Here is a 26,911-nt window from a genome sequence, read left to right on the forward strand (position 1 = left end):
AATATTCTGTTAGCATACTATGTAAGAACACCAGGCTCAGGGACTAATAGAACAGGCAAAACCTTCAGTACATACAGTCTTGCCAAGAGCCACAAATGCATTCAAGAGCTTAGCTCAGTGAGAAACAAATATCCCTCTGCACAACCACTTCTGTGAGTTTGTTCTTTTGTTGGCAATTATGTCCTTGTACATTCTCAGGTCTCTGGTCTCAGGCTTTAATATTCTTGTTCCCTTTTCTGCTTTTGTGTAAATCAATTGTTCCTTCATTCTGGACCCCCGACAAGATTTTACTAGTAATTCAAAGAGACAGAGAAAAGTTCTAATTCAGCATTTAAGCTTACTTTGAGATACTGTCTACTATGAGACAACTGTTTTTAACACATCTATGATGCAAATGTAAGAAGGAAAAGATGAAAGTAGATTTTGTTAGTATTTGCCAAGGCAGTGCGAGTGCCCAGAAACTGAAGGAAAGAAAAAGAAACAAAACAAAACCTCATCCACTAAAAATCTCAGTTTTAAAGCTTTGACTATACTTGGCTTTAGGTTCTTCAGCAAGCAGTACAGAATGAGGCAAAACATACTTCTGGCAAAACTAGGGTTTAACACCCTTGCTCCCCACCATCTTTTGCAATAATAGGAGATCCATCAAATCCCTGAACTATTTAGTAACAGGGACAAGAAGGAACACAAACTTTGAGCTTCCCAAGCCACTAACACTTATTTCATACCTATCGTTTTTGCAGACAAAGTTTGGTTATTACACATTTCCACAAGACCAAACGAAGTCTGAACCCTTTGCAAATAAACAGGTGGTGTCCAACTGTATCTCTGCTTGCATGATACGAATTCATACATCCACAGAAGTGAAAAACACAATAGAGATAATCTAAGGCACAGTTGTGTTTTATGCTGTTTCCTTTCAGCTGTGTGTATTAATGATGTAATTTTAGCAGGGCTACCCCTTCAAGTTGCCGTTAAAAATAGCATCCACACCATACACTGATGAAATGCATCCACTCCAGACAGTGAAGTAATGCACCACAGCAAGTTCACTGCTTTCTTTCCCAGGGAAGTAAAAGAACATCAGAAAGCAAACGAAACATTAACCTTTTAGTTTAGCATTTTTGTGCGCCTAAAAATAAACAATAATTTTAATCAAGACCACTGTGTTGCATGATTGCAGCCTATGACTTTCCAGCATAAAAGAGCAAGAGGAAATTAAATTAGAAATAAAACCTGACCAAGCACCTCAACACCATCAAAGCTGACTATTTGTCTTGTCCTCTACCTGTGTGGCACACAGTATACACCATATGGATCAGAGCCACTGCTCCTCCCTTGCAGGAGTGCATCTGATGGCACCAGCATCAAATACTTAAGGAAAGTACAAGATACCCCACTCCACACAGGTTTGGGGCAGCACGACCCCTTAAACTGCTCCCAGTTTCCACTACCTGCAATCCACAAATGAGATTTTAGTCTCTACTTCTTAGCATCAACCCAAAATACATAGATCCTTTCACTACCATTCAGCTGCCAAATCTCTTAATCCAGGTCTCAGTATCTGGCTCTCCTCCGGCATTTTTCAACAGATGCAGTTTATGAAAACCACGTGAAGGCTGCATGAGATGGAAGAATCCAACTTTCTTTAAACAACCCCAAATAAAACCGAATTAATACACAGAATTTTGCTGCTTTGACTTTCAGCTTCATTTTGATTGTATTTATAATGAACCCAATGTTAATAGCACCATTTTCTTGTCTGGCTATTAGCAAAAGAGATACAGGTTAGTGAAGGCACATTTAATTTAAGAAATAGTATCTATGTAAGCAAAACAAAGGAGAGGAACTTGCCTCTGTCCACAAGGATTGACCAAAGAGCCTTTCTGTCCACCAAATGGAAAAATCCCAAACACTTTGACACAAAACTGAGCTTTTCCTCACAGAGCTATACAAACATTAAGACAGCCCTGATGTGAAGCAACAACTATCCCAGCTTGATGGATACATATATAAGATGCTACAGTAAATCTCAAGCAAAGCCATATCTAGAACACCAGAATCTGAAGCTCTGGCACAGTGAATAATGAAGTCAACCATTGTCTTCTGACCTGTGAGTGCAGGCTGGCAGCAGCTGGTAGTTAAAATGCAGGAGAACACTGATTAAAATGTCCTCCCCTTTAGCTGCATGCCCTGCAGTAAGACTCGTGAGTTACCGTCTGCAAAGGTCTCCCACTAGCATAAGTATTATTACATTCATTGTTTCTTCTTTGCAGTCCATCTGTTCCTTTATGCCAGATACTGAACATAAGAAATCATGGAAATAAAGCCTTGTCCTTTACTAAATAAGGTCACTTCCAGATAAGAAAGAATGGAAGCAGAGTAAAGAAATGATGTAGTAGTAGGGAAAGAAAATTGCTGGTAAAGTAACCTCTTTTTTGGTGACATATTCTCATTCCTCCTCTCCACCCACCTCCTCATTTCCAAACCAGATCAGTCTGTCATGACAGTGCTCAGTACTAAGGAGAATTAATCTCAATCCTGTGATTTACTACCCTACGTGAAACCACAATTTATTGTTTCCAGGTCCAAATATCACCAATTTCTCTAAAGTTATCTCAAGTCCTCTATGCTCTACTCTGATTCTTTTGAAAACAGCCTCCCATGCCTGCAGAGAAAAGCCCCAGTGTCAGAATTCTAATCCTGATTTTGACATCAAAAGTCAAGCACAAAAACCAAGACTTACTTTAAGTTCTCATGAACTTTCAGATGCACACAAAAAGTATCTGGGAGGAATGTAAACATTTCTAACTTACATACGCAGCCACCTATAAAAACTCCAGCTACTGAAGAATTGCTTTACTTTAAGCCTATCGCCCTCAGAGAGGCACATTTTGGAAAAAAAACCACTCTAAAGGTATGTAAAAATGAAAAATACGTTCTGGAAAACAGGAGATTTAACAGCAAACTGATATGGGAAGGGAAGGAACATCTACCAGCTAACAACTAACCAGCTATAAAAGCTTATGAAGCATGCCATACACAAGAAAATTGCCTTTGTGTCATTAGTACAAATGTAAAAGTACACCATGTAAAAAAAAAATGGGCAAGGAGATGATGGTTTTCCAGGAACACATGTAAATCACTTATTTTCCTCTTAAAAGTGATTTTTGGGTCCAATTCAGTCTGTAAGGAAAAGCAAGCCACTTATTTTAAATTCCTGTATCCCTCTGTTTAACATGGCAGTGAAAGGGATTATTTCAAAACAGACACTTCCAGATGTTAAGGGGTGTTAGGTTCTAAAGGGATGCAATGAACAGCTGAGCATTTCTGAACATTCCACACAACCCTGAATCTTCAAGCAGTAGACACAAGAAATGTCCACCACTAGTGAGAGATACTTGCCATCAGGTTGCAGCAGGAATTGCCAAGAGCCAAGAATCAGCAGCTAATGTTCAACATCACTTTTTTTGAAGTCCTGCCTGACATGTCTTTATCCTTCAATAAGTTTCTAGATTTCACATTTCCTCTCCCCACCCCCTGCCTTTAGAAAGGATTTTCAGTATTAAAGTAGGTTTAAGCATTAGTTCCACCAGGTGAAGCTTTCACACTCATTTTGTTCTGACTCTGCCACATTTTTTTCCCAGCAGATGCGCTGCATTAAGCCATTACCTAAAGATCTGAGAAAAGCTGGGTTTGCTCATTAAATGCGATTTTAATTAAAAGCTCAAGTTGCTTATGTTGTTTTCATTACTGGCAGAAGGTCATGCTATTGCTTCCATAGCTATTGATGTAATGGCTCTTAATTTCATCTGCATTAGCAACTGATGTGCCACTGTAGACACTTCCAGGACTTCATGAACATGAACTGCCAATACAAGAAGGTCCTTCTAGGAATGTACATGCCTCAGTGTTGCCTCCTGTGCTTCTAAAGAGCCATGAAAATAGTGTTAAATATGAGTTTATAGTCTCACTTTAGATATTGACAACTAAGATCAGGAATCTGCCCAAGGAATGCATTACAGTGAGGCAAACCCCTTGGCATGGCTGAATTTACCAGCATACTATTCTTAGAATTTTGGGTTGTTTTTTCTTTTTTTTCGGAGTAGCTTGATTCTAATTCATTATAAACAGAAATATCATCCAACTCCCAGTAAAGCCAAATTGAACAGGCTTCACAGTACTCAGAATCAAGCGCTTCATTGACAAACCTTACTTTAGCAGAAAGCTGGTAATTTTCTAGTGTTTAATAACAAAAACATATTGCCCAGTACACAAATTTGGACTGAATCTTCATATAAGAATAAATAAAAGCAAGATGAATAAGAAAGGAGCAAAATGAAGCCTTAATTTCCAGGGACCTATGCTGTATGTCTCCTCCTCTGCAGTGACTCTAGTCCTACAACAGACCTACAACACTACTTTCCGTATTTACCAGATCTACCTTAAATTTTCCACATATTCCCTAAACATACACTCATAACTAGCTACTTTCCTTCCCCAGGCACCCACACCATTGCAAGTCACCTGCCTCTCTTGCACACCCACTTACTTCCTCAGGATGCCAGTTCAGTCTTGCATCCCCTACAGTGATTTGCACAGGACTCTCTTGAACTGCCAACTAGGCAACCATCAGCACATGTTGCTTCTAGTCCAGAAAAAACAGTGAGTGTCTGGGCAGACAAAACAGGATAAGGGCTGAACTGTTCTCACCTCTCCTCCTGACGGAAGCATGAATGAGTCTCTTCTATTCAGACACTACTGTAAATAACACCAAATGCCTCTGTCAAATTTGGATTAATTTAACCAACAGGCTCAACAGCTAATAAGGTAGGGACAGACAGAGCTGCCCAAGCAGAGTGATTCCACCACCTTTACTGAGGCAAAACAAGCAAGCAGCCCAAAAAGAGGCACTCAACAGCTTCAAGATAATGCCCTTAAGCATATGCTTGATATAAACATTGTATGAGATGAGTATGTGAACAAGGCATACAGTATACGCAAAACAAAACTGCTTACAAGAAGCGTGCATTAGTGAAGTCTTACGAACTTGAACCGAAAACACTGGTAACCACACATACAATGACTTTCCACTGAAGTCAACTCACTGCAGCTCTTGGCCACGGGGTAGACCTGAGGTCATAGTCCTCATGTAGAGTGCTGGTGAACCAGAAAGGGCTGTGAAGGAATCTAGGCCATGACTTCCAAACTTCAGTAAGGAGCACCTTGGACTATTTGCACAAAAAGGTTATGACAATTACTGCATGAGTAGGCAGATCAGAACCTTTGTTTTCATTCGGTTACAAGAGTCTGTGCATTCTGGCCTCCTCCCCCTTTGCATCTTGTCATAGCAATCCCTGATCTGACGTTACCAGTCTTGTTATGTGGAAAGGGTGGTAACAAGGGAGACAAACCCAAACCAACTCCAACATCTTGAGAGTACAAAAGCTAACTTATTAACAGTTAACAACACAAATTTGCCAGAGTCCAAGTACAGCCCCAGGAGTGTGGAACTCTTCTCCCAGCTCTGACACAGCCCAAGGGTGAGCTACTTAACCTAGTGTCTGACTTGGAGGCAGAAAATGGGCTCCAGTGCCTGCCTACATAAGCACATTGTACAACTGCACAATCAGTAAAGACTTCGGATGAAATGCAATGCTTTTGATTTTTTTCTAAACCATATTGAACAACTCCTGAGTATTGTCCTTGTTGCCAAAGTAGGCCTGCAACCTTAACTGAACTCCAACACCAGAAGACCAAGCTGCATCTTGGTCTTTATGCAACATACATGCTTCAATGTATTTATGCAACATACAGGCTTCAAGATACCACTTTATACACAATAATCTTCTAGCAGAGGGGAAAACATGCAACATGAAAACAACTTTTTTTAAAGTACACTAATCCTTGGATTTGATTGCTAGAATTAACTCTAAACACTTGATACTCATAAGACCACTATGTTAGAGACAGTAAGTCGGGAATGCAATGCCTTTTATGTGATCTAACAACCTACACTGCTGAAGTTTGAAGTCCAAGCTCTACTTCAGAGATAAGATGAATGAAGACATATATAAACAGCTAAAAAAAATTACATACAGTTGGCAGAGGGAGACTTTTTTCCTGAAGGATTATCATAGCCCAAATATTTCTTTAAGCCCTACCCTAACAGTAGCTGACCCAATATTATTAGAGATGATGTATATGCTTAAAAATAGAATAATCCCGCTACACAACTGATGCAGAACAAGGCACTGTAAAGTCTGGACCCTGAACCATAAGGATTTCAGAGCTTTTTTCCTCCTGTTTTCTCCCTGCCTATAGGTGGGCAGTATTTCAGGAGAAAAAGACTGTTGGTTGCCACTAGCAGTGGCAGCTGAGAGCTCCTGCAGTCTGGTTTCTTGTGGACAAAGAACGAGACAAGGGAGTGGGAGACAGACAAAGGTGTAAGACCATACAAATACATTTTGCCAAGGAAAATAAATCAGGTAGCAAAAACAGTGGTTAGAAGTTCTGGATAGAATACACCACACATTTCTACTGACTACTGTAATGCAAGCTCAAATACCAAAGCTTGCTGCACATAACAATCAGTTTAACCTACCTGCAACTCGTACCCTACCTGAGGTCAAGAGGGTTGCTGCAAACAAGAATACATTTTACCATTTAATATTAACTCAAAATTATATCAATACACTACTGTATTTTCTCTCAAGATTGTTTTTCCTCATGCCCACAAACTGCAGCAGCCTTTGTCCAGTAAGTCATGTGCTATTCTGTGTATTTATTCTAGCCTGGCACACTGTTGAAGCTTTCCAGAAACCTGTATGTGGGCTAACAGGACCTTCAATTAAGGAAGAAGTTTTACTGTGCTCAGCAGGAGTACCAAAATAGAGTACAGATTGTAGAATAAAGCCTGCTGCACCCATTTTACATCTTTACTCCTCGCTGTCCACAGAAAGCAGTCTGTGTCTATCATTAGATGCATGTGTTGCAAGGATTGTGATTCAGCTTCACTATATAAGGATCACATTTCAACAGTTGCTTCATTTGAAATCAGACTGGCTGGGAAACAATTTTGAGGTTTTGTGTGGCAACAGCGGAAACACAAGATAAATATACAGGAAAGACAAGAATAGGGGATTTTTTTGTCACTTTGCACAAAATGGGACTTGCTCAGTCAAGCAAACCATCTTCCAGACTGCTTTATGGAGGAAACCAGTGGTAAGTGCCACCTGCAAAGCCTCATAGCAGCAATGAACATCTTATAAATACCAGCACAGAACTTCCACTGCAGAAAATTTAAAACAGAGGCTGTGACAAATCAAAATTTTACTCAGTATTATGAGAAATTACAGTATGAAGACTGCATGGTGTTGTTTTGCGACTTACACTGCCTTTATTATAAACATTCTTTTGTTCTGCACTTCAGCATCTGGTCTAATATTCTTTATTCCACTGTGCTTTTGGAAAATATGCTGTGACCACTGAGCATATTTCATACATTGCTAAAATATGTCACATGCACAGAGTAGTATTTGCCTACAGTGATTTTCACCTATCAGCCAAATCATTCTGCTTGGAACCACACAGTAGGAATAATTAATAACATCTCTGGTGGAGAGGAAATTCCTATCACTTTTGTATTTTAAAATACAAAATAAGCTGAATTTTTCATTCAGATTTGGCACCCAAGTACTCCCTTTTGGGAACTGCCACACAAGATCAGAACAACTCTACATCAATAGGCTTGTTACAGATTAGCTCTGTGAGTGGGACTTCCCCTAGGTCTGATAGCTCCTTCTGGACTTTGACATGGTAATTCCATTTCCCTTAGCTACCAACACAGGATTGCCCACAAAACATAAGTTGCTAGTCAGTATTATATTTTTAACCAGTGACCTTCTTTAACCACCCAGGTCAGAAACCAGGAAAAGGTCTGAGGTGGCTCTCCATAAAATGCAAGGTAAAATCCTTAGTTTCAGACAACCAGAATCAGAATACCTGCAATAAGTTTGCTGACTTTGTTGGCATTGTGCTGGGAAACACAAACCTGCCTACAGAAGGGACCATTACTATGCAGCTGCACTGTTGCTAAAGTATGCGCCTATCAGGCAAGCATTTGCAAGCATGAAATCTTATCTTCATGTCAGAAATGTAGATTCCAGTTTTGGACACCTGCAGCTATGTTTGCACTGGTTCAACTTTTGTAGTATTGTAGGAAAAAGCCTAGGGCATGACAAGAAAGATAGAAAAATACGCAGCTCACACAGTATGCAAAAGATGCCCAACCCTCATCTGAATTTAACTGTTTTGTTCAGATCAGTGTTAAAGCCGTAGTTAAAACCTGGCTAGATTCTAGAAACAGTGGAAAAAACCACGAAGATACAGTGATGTATCATGCCTGGAATTACGGTTATCACAACAGTCTGTATTTACCTATGTTTTCCTTGACCTGTGAGATGTCAGTATCTTAAAACCTCTGCTTGTGTGCAGCTTACAAGCACAATAGCCAGTCACTGAGAATAGGGAAAGCCTCCACTTCCTGAAGTTACCTTCAACTGACTTCTACATCTGTGGGAACAGGTTTGAACAACCCTCAATCACCAAAAGATATAAGTAAAAAGCAAAATTCTTAACGTATGTTACAGCTACTAGAGTCCAAAAGAGGTTCACATCCTTCTATGTCAATACCCATCCACAATTTTTCTAAACTGGATAGGACAAATTTTTAACTTTATTTTACAAATTAAAGTCCAGATAAAGGGCAGATATCCGAAGTGCTTATGTTAACAGCTACATGATGTGCCTAGTGTCATAACTTTTACTTTGCAGAAATGTCCATCTGGTTTGCCTTGCTTTAGCACCGACACACGCAGAAAAGAGAGGGGGTTTTAACTAAGACTGAAGGACCAGTATAAAAATTGATGAATTTTGCTAAATAACCATATGATTGCCCCCAGCTGGTCACCACTCCCAACAACTTGGGCATTACAGTATGGATCCAGGAGCCCAGTGCCTGGCAGTGTTCCCACAGTTAGCTGGGCCTCTGAAATAAAGGCTTCTCAGTGACACTCATTGTATAAATTCGTTTCCCAAGGCAGCAATATTCTGTGCAGGTAGGATGGTGAAATTGTTCAGAAGTTATGTATTTGACAAGTCTCTACACGAAGCGTGCATGAATGTTTCCAATTAACCACCTGATGCAAACAGAACTGCGTACAGACTCTCACCACAGTTAGTACAGGAGTATTCAGCAATATACTCCACTCTTCTCATCTGTCTTCAATATACAAACTAGAAATCTTTTATACTAAAAGCTAGATTCAAAGTGTGGTTTAGGAGAGATACAGCCACTGATAGCTTTCAGGTCCAAGCTTACTACAAAGCCATTCTCTGTTCAACCACGTACCGAGTATGTTAAATTACTAACATTTCTGCAAATCAGGATTAAAACCAGTCACTGGATTAATACAAACTGTCTCTAATCCATCTAAGCACAACGGATACTGCACCTTTCATGAACTTGCTCATTTTTCTTCTGTTTCAGCTACAGCCTTTTTAACTGAGACACTTTCAATTCCAGTACTCTGCCAAAAGTGGAACGACTGACTTAGGCAGCTCACTACTTTCTGCCCGTGAGAAGCAATCCTGTCCTCTCAAGCTCTCTGAAACAAGGCTCACTAGAAAATACCAACACAAGAATTACACAAGTGGTCATGCAACCTGTCCATCCTATACTTGCACGACAATTTCATACGCTCTAGGTTAAAAAGTCTGTGGGTCCTGCCAAATTAAAAGATGTCTGTTTGCTATGAGAATCAGAAATTTAAGTGAGCAATGGTGGCTCCAGGCTGGCAAATAATCTTCAGTGTTACTCCAACCCGAAGAGGCAGAACTCCCTACCAGACACATTGCGCATCAAGGAGAACTCGACACAATCTTTCCTGCTGTGGATCAGATAGCAGAGTTATCAGTTAGTAAGAAAACTGTATTTGTTTCATGACTCCTTTTCCGACTATCTCTAAGGCAATCTATAAATTAAAAAGCTACATTCTCTGAAAACTAAGGAGATATTCTATAAAAGAAAAACAGATCAGAGGAAAACCTAATTAATTTTCACAGTGCTCCATGACTAATCTTGGCATATATGGTACTGGAATAGCAATCACTGAGTACAAATGAAAACAGTGTTGAACCCTGTCCTATTTTTAATCAGAAGAAAGCCACAAACCTTAGCCATGCTTCTGCTTAGTGGTGCATTTTCTTCTACCCTGATGGTTTTTACAGCTGGAGAAATAGCACTATTCTGCTATAAAATATTATTGCTGCTTGCAGCTTCTGGGATTCTAGTTGAGTGTGTCACAGAAAAGGAGGCCTGGTCCAGGCAAGCTAAGAACATTTTCTTGGGATATGTAACCCTTTCCGACCCGTACCAGCTCCTCTGAGTGAAAATGTGCTTTGAAATTCTTCAGCACCATTTATGTGGCATTAAACTATATGTGCAAAGTGATGCAGAAAGCCAGTGGCAGAGACCAACTCCAAATAAAAATAAACTCCAAATTAAAAAAGAAAAAAATTATATGGTCCATGGCAATATATTTTAGTTACATTTAAAGGCTATATACTAGTGCTGCTAATGGGATGGTGCATTTCCCCTACATTAGCTCTGCCATAGAGAATATTTTTATTAATACCACAAAAAGTAGCTATTTGCTACTACAAACAGCAGCTCACAGTTCAAAGGCTTTCCTCACTTAACAGTGCTTTTCATATGCATTGAAAAAAAAAATTACTATTAGTCACATTTTCACCTCAACATTTTAATATTTGTAATCATAGCCTGGAGTGTGGAAATGGAACGCGTACTTGTTAATGCTAATTTGCTAGGCCCAGCTTTTAGCCAGGTCAGCATTGCAAAAATAAAGCCTTATTTTGTAACAGCATTCAGGGTGCACACTGAGTAGGAAAAAGGTGCAAGTTTTCTCTCCTGTCTTCCACTCCTCTTCCCCCAGCTTCTCACTTACACATTCTGGAACTAAGAGAGAGGTGGAAGTAGAAGCCTAACTGCTGCTTCAAATGCCTTCTCCTCTCTCCCCAGTAAAGCAACACACCATATGTTTCATCCAAGAAATAACCTGCTACTATACGAATGAGAGGTGGAGTGTCAAGAGATAGTCACTCTGAGAATACAATAGTCCATGAGAGCTAAGCTGGTATTTCAACTTATAAGGAATGCTCTTGCTTATTTCTGCAACAGAAAAATAAACATACTTGTCTCCTGATGACCATTTTTCACTGATAGCCTTACTACAAGACCCCTTCTGTGGCTTCCTTTGCTCAGAAGCAAAACTCCAGTCTCCAATCACAATTGAAATAACACCAGTTGCCACCAAGATACATGACTTTGTTCCCCCATTGGAAGTGTGCATGTAGAAAAGGACACACCTTTGGAGTGTTTCCCCGAAGGCCTCTTGGGTAATGACTCCTCAATGGAATGTGTTGATGTATGTAGTACATTTTCCAGACTGTTGCTGACACTGTTGATGGGGGTCTCGGGCCTTGGCGTGACCTGGAAAGACACAAAAATCCAATAAAATAAACTGAGGGAATGTGCAAACATCACACCTTCCTCCAGAGTGAGCAGAACCACTCTGACAGCAGTCAGAAGTTTGCCTCTTCTAGAACCAAGGGGTGTTACTACTGATATTCCACAAGTAACAGTTCAGGGGAGTTGTTTCAGTCAGCAGCTATTCACAAATCTAGATTATTTTGGCTAATCTACAAAGCTACTTAATGTTTAATTCTTTGTTAAACAATAGTCACACAGCAGTCAATTGTAGAGATATTGCAAGATCCTTAACCTCTCCACACTGCAGTTCTTAACTCTTCAAGAAGAAAACAAATCCCATTTTTGTTACGTCTATGTGCTGTTTGTGGCTGGGATAAAGTTAATTTCCTTTATTGTAGCTGGTATGGGGCTGTGTTTTGGATTTGTGCTGTAAACAGTGTTGGTAATACAGGAATGTTTTAGTTACTGCTGAGCAGTGCTTAGACATAGCCTTTTCTGGTTCTCACGCCAGCAGTGAGCAGGCTGGGGGTGCACAAGGGGTTGGAAAGGGACACAGCCAGGACAGCTGAATGCAAGGGATATTCCATACCCTATGGCATCATGCTCAGCATAGAAAGCTGAGGGATAAGAAGGAACCAGAGGATGATCAGAGTGATGGCATTTGTCTTCCCAAGCCACCAGCCAATGGGAAGTGGTGAAAGAATTCCTTGTTTTGGGCATTTCAAAGTATTTCCATGCAGAATACAAAAATGTATTTCAATTTAGTGGGAAAAAATAAAATAAAAATAAAAATTGTCTTTGCCATTTAAAAGCTTGCTATCGTGATGGTATTTCAATGAAAAATAGCACAGTAAAAATGTCCAAACAGAAAGCTGCATCATCAAAATAGACCTCATGGCCTTCACCTACCTTCTAAACTGCATTTAGCACAACACTTACTTTCACCATTAAAGCTACATTAAAAAAACAGAAGTCATTAGAAGAGGCAGAACTGAGCACTGCCCACAAGCTGCTGTCCACAAGAGCATTCAAAGTTATGTAGCAACAAAAACACATCTATTAATTGTAGCATAACATTCAATGCCTGCCTCATAAGCAAGGCAATTACTCTGGTTTTCTAGGTAATGAGAAGCAGGAGTGGATGAACAGTTACATTAGCAGCACTGAACACAAGGGTTCAAATCTCTTAAAGAGGAAAGCGGGCTCTAAAGAGGTAGTTAAGACTAACAAAAGCACTCATACTAATGCATCACTTGAATTTCAATTCACACATTTTAAATCAATGAAAAATCCTGGTATGGAGAGCTGTAATGAGAATTTAGCATTGATTTCAGCCTTTCACAAATCACAGGAGACAACCTGTGTCTCCACATCACAAGAAGCTATCCTTTATTCATGGTAACCAATACCAGTGACTAAAGGTCCCTGGAAGGAAAAAGGCTCTCTCAGACCCTGTTTACGTGAGACTGGTGTGACTTAGAACAATTTAAGCTTAAAACAATACTTTGCTCACCCTACCATTAGCCTTAAACATCGACATCAGCCAGAATACACAATGCAAGTCAAAAATAGCACATCCTTACTCTAAAATTACCTATTGTAAGCTCCATTTTAAGACTGATGTTTATAGATTTATATGCAGTTTAAAGCAGTAGCCCAAGTGAGAGGCCTGGTATACTTGACATCCAAAAGAAAGCTTATACATGCGAAGAAATCAATTTGAAGGACAGGCGAGTGTCAGAAGACAGCAGGATTACAAGAACCTGCTTTCCTTGTCAACACTGTTAAGTCTACTTTTTGATCAAAATATAAAGTTTACTTGTATGGTTCTTCAGCACAGCTTTCCAGCAGTAACAAAACCTCAATACCAAGCTTTTCCATAAGGAAGACCAGCCATTAAACATCAATGGGGGGGGGGGGGGGGGGGGGGGGGGGCAGAGGGTGAAGAATAGCTTAAGTCTCCTTGCCAGAGTCAGCCTTTACCCAAGCTTATCCCACACTGTCTCTCTTCTGGAGCTGATTAAACACTCACTCTAATGGACTGCTGCTGAGAGGAAGTTCCAGCAGACTGAGCATTGACACCACCATTCTCCTGGCCATGGGAGATGTCATAAGAGCAAGCAAGTAATACAGCAAGCTAGAAAATTAGATTGAAGCAAGACTATGTTATCCGTAACAACCAGGTTCTAAATATTCAGAACAGTCAGCAAATACAAACACTTACATGAAACTGAGTAAGAACATAGCCACATGGCTTCAGAAAAACCTCTCTAAGCAAGCAGTTTGTTACAACATACTGCTTCTTATCTCGTATTCCCTTCTCTCCATCATCCTTACTATAAGCATCACGTGCAGTTTGAAGTTTGCATCTTGTTTATACATAACATACAGTTCTTTCCGTAAAGACTTATTTTTTTTATATATTTGGTAAAGATTAATTTGGCCCATATGTCTTGAATGACTGAGCTCAAATACTGTCTGATTCAGCCACACATCAAAGGAAAGCAGTTTCAAACTGGCCTAGAAAAATCACAAAGCTCTGATTAGTTCCAAATGGAGCACTTTGTTAGTGAGCTGAATGGGGTTATAACCAGTGAATCTGACTGCTTGAAGCTTTCATTCCAAATTTGAAATATTTTTTTTCCACTGACTTAAACATACCAATACTGCAAAGGTTTGGATTTGCTTAGGAAAAGTAAAATGATGAAAAATGTTTTGCAAACCTAAGTTTTATTTCCAAAATAGTAACAGCTTTTCTATTTCAATTTTAGGCCAATCAAACCAGAGGAACAATAACCCATGAGCTATGAACTGCAGATGATACTCTCCTAGGAGAGGTGGGAGAAATATTGGCAAAAGCTTGACAGTAGAGAGATGCCCAGAAAGGATTTGTGTGAATTCAGCTGTAGAAAGTCAGTGTCCTACCAATTCTGGGAGGAACATTCGCTGTATCTGAACATTACTGTAATCCCATAAACTGGGCTCAGCACAGCTACTAGTATGCAGTCACTAGATTCTGAATAAAGAACAAGGTATTCCAGGGAGATAAAGATTCTGAGAAATCGTATGTAAATTGTTTTAAGTCTTTTAGGGTCTGTAACATCTCTCAAGAAAGCCAAGATGATACTAAAGAGTAAGGATCTGCTGTTCAGGAACTGTTAAAGGCTTATTTTCTAAACCAGTAAGAGTCCACTGTAAAGGCGGATAAGCTGGCCACACAAACCAGAAGGGCACAGGCTATAGATCATAAAACCACAGGAGTGACAATTTGTAAGTGCAGAAAAACTCCTGAATCATTCAAGGTCTAAGAGGGTACAGCATCAGATATCTGAACAGAAGACTTTGGATCTTTCAACTGAAATTATTTGAGAACATCAGCAGAAACACGCCATGAAGACTGATCAAATACAAGAGCAACTTCAGAGTTAAAGGAATAGAAATATTATTCACTATACCTAATATTGCCGTGAGCACAGCACTTTGTAGAGGGCCAGGGAGAAGAAAAGCCCTCTGTTCCATCTAGCCATAGTTTCACTAAGATTATCTATAAATTGTTTTAACATGAGTGGCTTCTTCAACAACTCTAGAAGATGTACCACTCAAATGGGTGCAGAAGAGTTTCTTAAACTATTTTTATGCAATTCTTAATGATGTCTACTCCCTCCATAGCAAAGCATCTGGCTCACAGATGAACTGCTGATTGTCCAGATTAAAACGTAGACTGTCTCTTGAATTTCAAGTTAAAGTACTAGTCATAACCAAAAATAACAAAGAAAATTCATCACTACTGTCCTGGTTTAAGCTCAGGCATAAATCAACCACACAGTCCTCGCTCACTGCCCCCCCTTTCCTCCCTCCACTCCTGGAGGGATGAGGAGGAGAATCGAAAGAATGTACCTCCCACGGGTCGAGATAAGAGAAGTCCAGTAACTAAGGTATAACACAAACCACTACTGCTACCACTAATAATAATAATAATAATGATAAGGGAAATAACAAGGGAGGAGAATACGATACCACCCGCCGACCAATACCCAGCCCGACCTGAGCAGTGATCTAGCCCTTCCAGGTATCTGATCCCAGTTCTACATCATGGGCATGATGTGCTGTGGTATGGAATACCCCTTTGGCTAGTTTGGGTCAGGTGTCCTGTCTCTGCTTCCTCCTGGCCTCTCCTCCTCCCTGGCAGAGCATGAGGCTCACAAAGTCCTTGGTTGGACATTACTGAGCAACAACTAAAAACACTGGTGTTATCAGCGCTGTTCCCAGGCTGAAAGTCAAAACCATAGCACTGCACCAGCCACTGAGAAGGAGAAAAATGACTGCTACTGCTGAACCCAGGACAACTATCTAAAGACAAAGGCTCAGCCTGAACTCTTCTGTGCGTCATTCTCCATAGTAATAAAATCAGTACCAGAACTGAAAAGCACATCCTTCCCAACAAGGGTTAGACTAAAGGATCACAGAATGACACCCTGAAGCCCTTCACACCCAGGAGTCAGCAAGGAAGTGGAACAATTGCTTTGACCTGTTCGTCATCAACCCCTGAGTCAATGTGCCAGAAGCCACTGCTAGAATTTTAGCCATTATCACATTTTCTCCTTTCTACCTGCCAGCAAACAATTGTATTATTTTTTCGGCAGTGATTTTTTTCTTTTTTTTCCTTAGCACCAGAGATACATTAACAGGCATAGATCACCTTGGGAGAGGAAATAAAAAAAAGAAAGTTCTAGAAATCTCTGTAAACCCCCATGATCCATCAAAAAGTACACAGAAAACAAAGACATTAACTGCACAACAAAACCAGAAGCAGTTACTTCAACAGGCTCTCCTTCAGCCACTGCTACCTGAAAAGGGTCCGCCACTGTCCAAGACAGTGGAAGGCAATGGAAAACAGTAAAGCTGTGAAGCCAGATTCAGTACCTGTTAGCTTGGCTCCTCAGGGACAATCCCTGACATTTAGTATAGCAGAGTCTTTCATAAAAATAACAGGACTGACAGAAGTCAAATTTCATGTGGTAAGAATTTTACCAAAACAACAATTACATGTTCCTTTTAAAAATAACTAAGCAGAACACAGAAAATGCATGGTTTAATAGCAAAGTATTCACTGACTTAGTTTGAAGTGGAGCCAATATTAAAAATCAACATAGCTTACTACCTACAGTATGCATGCAACCTCAGATACAGGATCTGAATGAATAAAATATGATTTCTATTCCTAGTTAGGTATGCAATTTAGGTCCTGCACATTACACTGTTCACACAGGAAAACCTAGTTTTCAGAAAACTTAGTTTTCCCAGTGATACACTGGGGAAGTCCCAATGATAAATGCTTCTGACAATATTTGCTTTGGAAGCCTCCATCAAATAAGGTTTTTCATAATCATAAACTGACCTCCACGCTTGAGGGTGATGCAGGTAACATGTAAGAGAGCATTCAGGGCTTGGAGCACTGAAGTCTGGGGGGGGGGGTTGGAATCAACTTTGCTCCTGTCATTTTCATATTAATGAGTATTTACAGCAGCTTATTTTAAGGTCAACACCAAGGTCTTTAACGTGGAGCAATCCTGTTCACAAAAATGCTCCAGCAGAAGCTCGGTGGCAAGAATACAGCCCTGGCATGCTGAGGCAGATAAGCTGCTATTTCCCAATGGAGAGACGTAACTCAGGTTCCCAAATTATCTGGAAAGAAGAGCATTGCTGACACTCAGATGTCACTCTGTGGGGGCATGAGATTGTTCAGTAGGCTAAGTCTGAGCCAGAAACAACCAGTGCAAGGACCTGAAACTCAAAACCTACTGAGACTACAAAACCAAGAGGACCAAAACTGAGCAACCGTCTTCCTCTTCAAAGCAACACGCCATTAGTCTGCCCAGCTGCTTGTGAAACCATAGCCTCAAGCACCAGTTCTGCAGTTACTTCTATATGCAAATACTCATTTTGAAGATCTGGGCTCTTCCACAAGGATGTTTAAGGAATAGTCACACAAACACAACCAACTTTTCACATACCTACTGAAGTCCTCAACACTACTCAACAGTTAAATTTACACGTCTATTTTCTTTGTTGGACAAGGACATAAATACAACTGAAAGTGTTTGGCTTGTGCTAGAAATTCATGCAGTTCTAAGAGCTAGGTCTACCAAAAAAGATGTTAAGCGCTAGGTCAATCAAGTCAGGTGTGCCCATGTTTCTCACATGGGAAGCTGGTAAAAAGGTATCCATCTCTGAACACAAAGGGTGAATAGGTAGTTCACAGTGAAATGGGGTAATAGATCACATGCTATTGTCCTGTGAGACTATTACTGGGATGAAATGAGGCATACAGTACTTAAATGCCATGGGACAATCACACACCTGCTCCAAGGCTCCATTATAAATTCAGCAGAACAGATGGACCAAAAAAGTGAGTTGTAATTTATAGACTAATTTACACCTAAAATCCTTTGCTTAAATAATTGCAAATACTTTGGCAATATTAGGAACATAAACCTACCACAGAGTAACTGGACTAATTATGTTGTGCTGTGCATTTGTCATTCAAGACAATCAAATGAAACCCTTGAAAGTACCTGACAACACTAGTCTGTGCACTCGCCACGAACAAGTGAAGCTGTGCTCTGCAAAGAAGTTTCAGAATTCTTTAATGTTAAACTAATGCAATGTTTGCTGCCACCACTACACAGTCGCCAACAGTTAACCACAGGAGATGCCAAACAGGCACAATTCATGAGATTTCCTGCTGAAAAGCTGTATCGAGTGAAAGGTTTGAACTCTAAAGGGAAAAATTATAGAAGGCAACAAAAAACACCCACAAGCATTAATACAAATAAGCTACAAAACAACAACCGCCTCTTTCACGTACCTGATCCTCTACAATTTACTACATAGAGAAGCTGCAAATGCAACCAGTTCACTCAACATAATTAATTCAAGGCACTTCCATTCTAGATTTCTGGTGCATCAGGCATATTTAATAATAAAAAAGGACAGATGGCAAGAAATATTTTTGTTTTCCCTCCAAACAAACAAAAAGAAATCAAATCTATATTTTACAAAGCAATCATGAAAGGTACTTCAGAATCAAAACAGGTAACTGCTTAACCAGACCTTGAAAGAGGTACTACTGCTCTCTATCCCAGCATTGATGTACGAACATGTCCCTGTTTCTTCACCTGAATGCCACCAAAAGGTAAAAGCCTAAAAGCATAGCCACTAGCAGGGAAGAGATCACCTTACACTTACCATGAGAATTCAAAAAGTAGCATGGTCCTTCCTACCCATTCTACAAGCCTCCATCCCTTAATAATATCTGCCTTTAAAACATTATGTTGACTTTGGAGCTAGCCTACTTCTATTGCCAATATATGGGTGGGAAATCACTTCCACTGGGCCAGTGTTTACATTTGGGAGGTAAAAGGCCAGTCAAAGAAGCAATTCTAAAACTTGAAGTATAAACCAAGCAATGACTCCACAAGCTTTTCCCTGGTAGAATGGTTCATTGCCACTCCAGCCTCTTCTGCAAGAATTCACCAATTAACAAGGTTGGCAGATGTTATCTGACAAGACACAAATCCACTGAATTGGATTTCTCCTTCCTCCTCCCTCCCCTCCAATAACCACTTAAGTAATGGCTTGAGTGTAATAAAACTACCGTGGTGGAAAAAAGGCAACACTGGAAAATAATTCATAATATGCATGAAAAATGTTCACTTTCACTATTTACACCATGACTTGGCAGGTCTTTAATTCAAATTGAGATCTTACTCTTAAGTAATTGATCTTATTATTTCTGGATCGCTTCAGCTATTTACAAATATCCTGAAGCCCATTATTGGCCAGAACACCCAATTAAAAAGTAGATCCCTTCCAATGCTTACTGTCGGATAATTACACCAATGGAACCAAAGCAAAAATTCTATTTTAGCATGAGGCAAGAGCAAGGAATTTTGATGTTTGCTCATTACAAAAGCCATGCAATGAAATATATATCTGAACCATATCAGCATCTCTTTGCTATATTTAATACCCATTTCAAATATAAACAGAGAACAAGTTCAATTTTATTTGCTCCAATTCTTTTGCTCAAGAGTAAAGTCAAATTCTAGTTTAAGCATGACAATGGTTCTCATTTCAACAGACAAATTAGATATAGCATTTCTGTGGATTCATAGAAACGGAGTCATAGAAATGCTTATCTATACTCTTAGGAACAACATTCCCATATTTGCCTCTTGTTTTTTTCTGGAGGAGGAGAAAAAAGCATTCAAGAGCAAGAAGTAAAATGGTCACTGCAGTATTTGAATACAGAAGACGACTGTAGTCATCCCTTTACAGAGCACTCAAGGGCAAAATAACACAGATACTGAAGCACTGAGAAGTCCATAGAAGAACCAGAGCTCTACCCTAACACTAAAGCAAATGGCTAAATACTGCCAAAAAAGGATGCTGTTCAGTACCCTTTGAAGTTGGACACTGGAATGCTTGTTAGGTGTGGTTAATTACTGCTGGCCCCTGCTTTTCCAAGCAGGATCTCCACAGAGCTTTTACAGCTTCAATTAAAACAGTTTCAAGTATGGTACAGTTCAAAACACCCAACACCTTACAAGAGGCCTTTTAATTCCAGGAGACATAAGGCCTTCTAAGGAGAGATAAGCAACTTCAATGTTGCTTAAGTGACAACTAACAGTTACAAGGTAATTAGCAGGAGAAAATTAAAAAAGAGCCAATTAAAAAACTTAGGTGAAATGTACTCTTGAAACAAAAACTTGATTCAGCCTGCACAAAAATATGGGAAAACAGTTCACGGAAAAAACAACAACATTATTAGCTCAACACAGATTTTTTGGCCGAACTGGCCTTGATGTCTGGATGCAAAGTCTATTTCCCAAGCAAATTAATTTAGGTTCTTAAACTCAACGATCAGGCAAAGTGAATTCGGTGGCAATTAATATTGTTACTACATGACACCATTGTCTTCCAAGGATTCCTTTGTATGCCAAGCTCATTTCTGAAAATACAGCAGGTTTGAGACTCAAGTCATTTTATCAGAGTCACAAAAACTTTTAAACGAGAGTATCAGTAAGTAGTGAGCCAGAACTGGAAACCTCACATTTCTGAACTGGAACATGAAGAGGTGCATGTAAACAGTGTTGCCTCAAGTACCTAGAATACCAAAAGGACATGCAAAGACTGGCACATGTCCACAGCAGGAAGCTGCAAAACCTGCCCCTACAGCTCCTGAGGTGAGGTTTGTATGTTTTTGAAAATGAGATAATTCCTGAGATAGCAACTACTGATATCAGTGAGTAAACACCTCTAATCCTAGCTAACTGCTATTAGCATGGTAATCTACCAAAGCTATGAAATCTAAAGCTATGAAACACGTTCAGTGGGTAAGGAGGCTGAAAATTAGGTTTCTCTTATTTATTCTATCTGCACAAAGCTAGCAAAAAAGCCATAACGGCAGCTGGCATAGATCACTGAATAGTTAGATTGCTGACTCCATGAGGCCTTAAGGGCTCAGTTTCAACCCAACAAGTAATAGGGCTTTTCTCCAACTCATCACTCCACAGATGAAATAAAAATCAGAATATTTCTGAAGATGGAGTATGTAACTTCAATCACCTGAGGTAAACAGTGCAGAAAGGTGCAGTTATTTGAAATGGACCTCTCAGAACATCAGCTCTGCACCACTACCAATATACAGTCTTCAGTTATTTTGAAAGTTTGGATGATCCTATTGAATTAACAGAACCAAAAAATAGCATCTTATGCTAGAAACTTGAAATAGATGTTGGTGCAGTATTTGGAAACTGACTCGGCAAGAACCCTTTTTCCCATTCATAAGATAGCAACCTGAAACAGCCACATAACCACAGTGTCACTGACTCTTATTTCCTTTGAGCTGCAAACAAACTATAGTCAGACTTACTATTTATGACCCCAGTTCTCCAGCTGAAGCCTCAACTAGATCAGGGCACTAATTGCACTGAGGAGCTCCTGCCATAGCTGGCTTGCACAGCTAAGTAAGCAACCAAAGCATTATCTTATTTCCTTGTTTTTACAGAATGACCTCAGCAGATGAAAGCAAGTCCAAGAAATACAAAGTGACAGATTCATTAATAACTTCTCCTTTAGTTCTGGGAGTTATGTCCCGAGTGATTAAGTTTTCACCTATAGCAAAGTCAGATGTTTGTTGTCACAAGGCACGCACAACAGAAGCCTGAATGGGTGGTTCAAGATGTTAGGAGACAGCTTTGACACATTTCTCCCTTTTCTGCTGGTCACAGATTCAGCAGTGGCAGTTTGCCTGTCAAAGCGCCTGCATATATACATGCACAACAGGAGACATTTGACTACTGGTTTTCGTGTGCCCTGAAGCTTCCAGCCCCTCCCTCCTCTAGGAAAACAGGAGAATTTGCAGCTCTAAGCACTGTACTTCAGCATAGAAATGAGCCTTCGGATGGCTGGCCAGAAAACCATTCCATCTCCTTTGTGGCAAAGGTATAAGACACCCGAATAGGCATCTTCAGGTGTAAAATTAGCCTGAAAACTCAGCTGCATCATTTCCAGTTAAAAAAAAAAAAAAAGCCTATTACTGTTAATCTCAGGAACAAAAGTTTTTAAAGACCTCAGACATACGATTGGGCTGCATTTGAAGACAATTTGCACTGTTTCAGTCTTTAAAAACCATACTACCACCTCAGATTTCATGCCTACAGCCAAAAGGTTTGAAGAATTTACAATTCAAGTCCTGCAAGCACTGATACTATTCAAAACAAGAAGAAAACAGACGACAAGGGGGCAGAAATTAACATCTTTGCAAAGACTAAAGCCATAGTCTGCTATAGAGAGGGCAGACTTCTCATTACTTAGGGCAAGGAAAAAATGTTAATTTTGTACTATCAAGTAGAAACCATGAATCTAATAATTACTGACCTACGTAAAGCCAGCCACAGCCACCTTTTCCTGTTAAGATTCATATATTCCAAGAATGATTCTGAAAAGCACAAATTACAGCAAAAATATACGGGCAGCTCTTTCGAGCCTTCTTGTGGTCAGCAATTGCAGCAGACAGTAAAAGAGAACAGCAAAAAGCAGTTGTTTGGGGTAGATAAAGCTGGTTAGTGAGGCAAAGTAACTTAAAGGCTCATGAAATGTTTGCAGTAATTTTCTATCAACTGTTCAGTCTCTTCACAATTTCGAGACATTTCACTGCAAAATGTGAAAGAGACAGGAGATGGAAAGAGGACTGCAGGCTCCAATCCTCTGGAAAAAAGTTGTAGCTAAGATCAAGTTGGGTCATACTTTAATAGGACTAAGGAGGAGCACATGTCCATTTGTTTCTGCAAAGAGAACAAGAGCACTGTTCAACTTTTTTTGTTTCAATTCCCTGAATAAACAAGTTAAATGTAAGTCATCAGAAACTGTAACGGACCTCTAGTTATACAGAAGAAACTGTGGTCACATAAGTGTTAGTCCCCATTCCCACACTTGGCACAAGAGAAACTCTGAAGGATAACTAGCCCTGTTCACAAAGAGCTCCCTATTTGCATGCCGTAACACATCCACGCCATTCCAGCTTCCCAAAGTTTCTCAGGACCTCAAATGGTGGCCATTTCTGCAGCTCATTTTTTTAAGGATGAGCTCAAAGAGGTTTACACTTGAGAATATAGGAGCAGCATTCACACAGTTTAACACACAGCACTGACTTCAAGGACCAGCTCTACATAGCTCCAGCTGTAGTAAAGCAACAGGAGTGATGAGAAAGTGCTGGCACTGGGGAAGAAACTCTCTTCCAGTTCTGAAGAAGATGAAGAGCACGGGACTCTTGGCAGGCAGCAGCCCACTGCCGCTCACTTTCTCTTGACATCTGTACTGTTGTTTTTTTAAGTGATGTTACAGCACAAGTATTGTCACAACATAACTTGGTAACATCGCAAGATCGAAGTCCACAGTGTTGGAATTTATTTGTGCATATTTAAACTGGGCTGAATGGAGAAAGACATTGTTTTTTCCACTTGCTTCATCCAACTCCTGTTTTAAGCCAACTGCTTACTCTCAAAGTAGCAAAATTACCCAGCTATCAACACTGAAAATATTCAACCATCTTAAAGGAAACCTGTTCAAACAAAATACATATTCAAGAGACCATGAAAGCAAAGTCACCTTTTTGTTCCCTCCAACTATCCTGTACTTGGAAGCCAGTATTCAACACTTATTTCTTAAAAAATAAAAAAAAAAAAAAAAAAAGTATTTTCAAAGAGCCAACCCTTCAATGAGTGCAGAAGAATAAAAAAAACATCAACTGACTGTCCTATTGCCTTATGCTGGCACAAAAAATGCCAGAATGGATTCTCCGTCCATCTTAGATTGACATAAATAGTGGAAGAGTTTTTCAGCTACATAAACTGTGGGCTATTGTGAAGCTTTGAAAGCATACTCTAAAAAAAAGTTCCTGCCCACAGAACTTTATCTTTTTTTACTCACCTTATTTTGGGAAAACTTGTATCTGATTTACAGTCTTCCCTTTCAAGCCTGGGTCCATGCATCTTTTGAATAAAGGAAGTTGCAAGTAGTTAAGCATCTGAAAGGAAGCTTTTTCTGGTTTTAATTATACCCTTCCACACACTGCATGAAATCTTTCATTCCATGTTTTATTCGCATAGAGGTTTAAAAAGAAGGGCAATCCCATACCTTGTTCTTTCCCCTTAAAATGTCAGGAAAAAGCACTGTTTAAAGACACACGAAGGGAAGATCAGGAGACATACGAAGTTTAATAATACTCACCTAAATTTTACAATTGAAGCAGCAGTGTTCAAAGAAACAAAACTGGAAGGAAATTTGTATTCAGGGGAAGACTGAGCATAGATTGCTCTCTCAGTCTGGAAACAAACACTCAACACAATCTGTACTGAGCCCTCAGAAAAAGCTTTATTTAGGATCCTACTCCAACACAGGGATTTTCATAGCCGTTAGATATACACCATCTTTCCCAATAAAAGGGTAACACAGTTATTTGCTGACTGAGACCATACACCCTCAAAAGCTACAGCCTGTTAACTGATCACATGCGTCCACCTAGCTAGCACTTAGCTTGAACTTTAAAGCAGGTTAAATTCAGTCAAAAAAGACAGTCTGACTCCCTAAGTTGCAGCAGGCCAAGAGTACTTAAGCACTCAGTAACATATGTAATAATTAACAGCACATCTTAAAATGTTACTGCCTACTTTAATTGCTGGCAGCTGAATGAACAAATAGCAATTTAATAACAGTGAACCAGTGACACCAAGATCAATACTCAGAAGATTCAGAGGCAACCACCACACTTCTTTTAGAATCATAAACTGAGAACGTTTGCCATCACAGTTGTTTGAAGAAAACCCAGACACACCAAGATGCCTTTGCCACTGGACAGCTACTTCAGCTGATCCTCCTTTCCAACTTATTCCAGGGAAACTTTTAAACAGATGCTTGTTTCCAAACCTGCATGTTTGCTTCCCATACTAAATCACTAGTCTTCCACACAACTGGCAGGACTGTCCCCTCAGCACAGGTACTGCCAAAAGCAACCAGTTAAGGTTTACACTGCTGCCTGTTGATCAGCTTGAGAACTTCTCCCCACCTGAATGCCACAACCCACAAGAAGTCCATGCATCCCTCTTTTTGCCCTCAGTTATTCACCCCCATCATCAACCAACCAAGTGATCACCACCAGTCTTTCAGGCTGCCATTTATCACTAGAATGCCTGTACTAAAAGAAAGGTTTAAAACCAGAGCTTAAGACACAACCCAGTGCCCTGCAGCAGTACCACCATGGTGTGCAAAAGCAGGATACCCACCTTATGGCAGCCAGGATAGGTTGCCATGGTGTTGAGGGTAGAGGTGCTTGGATTCTTGCTGGTGCTGGCCATGATATTCTGGATCTGGGTGAGCTCTTGCCTCAGGACCTGTTTCTGGTGGAAGCTGAAAGCAGGATGGTTGGATGCCATTGTAAAGAGCAACAGGAACTCATCCCCTGTGCGGCCCTCGTTGAGTTGTAGCCCATAGTTGTTGATGACCGAATCGATGTGGGTGAGGGTACGGAAGAGGACCCCGGCCGCTTCTCGGTGTGCAGACCCGAGCAGGGCGAGAGACACCAACAGTTTGCTGCGTACCACCTCGTCGGTCAGGTTAGTGAGGCTCCCCAGGTCTGCGGGGTTATTGGCCTTGATTTCGGAGTCACGCAGCGAGTGGTAGTCCTTGCGGGCCAGGTCCTCCAGGCAGGCGCCTAGGAAGCGCAGCTCCAGCGGGATGCACAGGTCCAGGAGGCCGCACAGGAACTCCACACGCTGCGGAGACGGCAGCTCGGAGAACCAGCGGTACACGCCGTCCCGCTGCAGCCGCGGGCACCGCTTCTCCACCATGGTGCTCCGCCTTCCCCCGGCCCGGAGGGCGCACACCCTGCTGGGGGTCGCGGAGGAGAGAGCGGGTGGCAGCGCACCGAGAGGGGCCCGTAAGCCCGGCGCCCCGACACCCCCTAAGCGTCCCCCTCCGCGCTCCCGCCCCCCCGACAAGCCCGGCCCCCGGGGGACAAGGGGGCCCGGCGGCGAGGAGCGCGGGGGGCAGCCCCCGGCTGCGGGCAGGGCCGGGCCGGGCCCCGCCGAGGGAGGCCGCCGCCGGCGGCGCAGGCCCGAGCGCTAGAGGCGCGGCCTGGCCGAGGGGTCTCTGCCCGGTAGGGCCCGGCAGCACCAAGCAGGCCTCTACGCTCCCGCGTCCTTCCTCCCTTACGGGGCGGCTCCTTCTTCCAGCCGGGCGCCGGCTGCCTCCATCCGCCGCGATGGAGCCGCCCCGCCGCCGCCACTACCGCGGGAAATAATCCCTCGCTGGAAGGCAGCGAGCAGGCGGAGGAGCACGGAACCGTGCGGCCAGTACCGCTTAGGCGCGGAGGGATCCCGCAGTGAGCAGTCCCAGCCGGCAGCGGAGCGGCAGGCAGAGAGGAAGGAGCAGCGAAGCGCCTTCACTCCCGGTCTGACCCCGCGGCGGGCCACGCCCACCGCCACAGGGATTGGCTGAGCTGTCTACGCGCGCTCGGTGATTGGCCTGGGTGACTGACTGCCTTCCTGTGCTCGTTGCTTGCTGTAATATGGGTTAACGTGTCCTTTTCCCCTTGCTTTGCAGTTCAAAAGCATCCTCATTCAAGCCAGGAGGCGCTTATGGAGTAGCAGAGGGAATGGCCATGCTGCTCTCTTCTCCTAGCTGTTGTTTTAGGATGGTGAAGAGCCTCAAAGGCACAGCAGAAGGGTGCAGTATGGCATGAGATGTTGCTAGGTTTGTGATGCCAACAGCTTTTGG

The 26,911-nt window shown here is 41.3% G+C and overlaps 1 protein-coding gene across 1 annotated transcript in view; it reads right to left on the reverse strand.

Moving 5' to 3' along the window:
• ZCCHC14 (zinc finger CCHC-type containing 14) overlaps positions 1 to 26,522 on the reverse strand; it is a 51,244-nt gene extending 24,722 nt beyond the window's left edge. Inside the window, exons 1-2 of the mRNA XM_062618376.1 lie at positions 25,420 to 26,522; positions 11,449 to 11,572 (exon numbers count right to left, since the gene is read on the reverse strand). Coding sequence (XP_062474360.1) covers positions 11,449 to 11,572; positions 25,420 to 25,983 — 688 coding nt within the window. The 5' untranslated portion in view covers positions 25,984 to 26,522. The remainder of the gene's footprint in view (positions 1 to 11,448; positions 11,573 to 25,419) is intronic.
• Between the last annotated feature and the right edge of the window lie 389 nt (positions 26,523 to 26,911).

The sequence above is a fragment of the Pezoporus occidentalis genome, unplaced genomic scaffold (genome assembly GCF_034315485.1).
Source record: "Pezoporus occidentalis ecotype Australia unplaced genomic scaffold, CSIRO_AGI_Poc_V1 ctg20, whole genome shotgun sequence".
Lineage (NCBI taxonomy): Eukaryota > Metazoa > Chordata > Aves > Psittaciformes > Psittacidae > Pezoporus > Pezoporus occidentalis.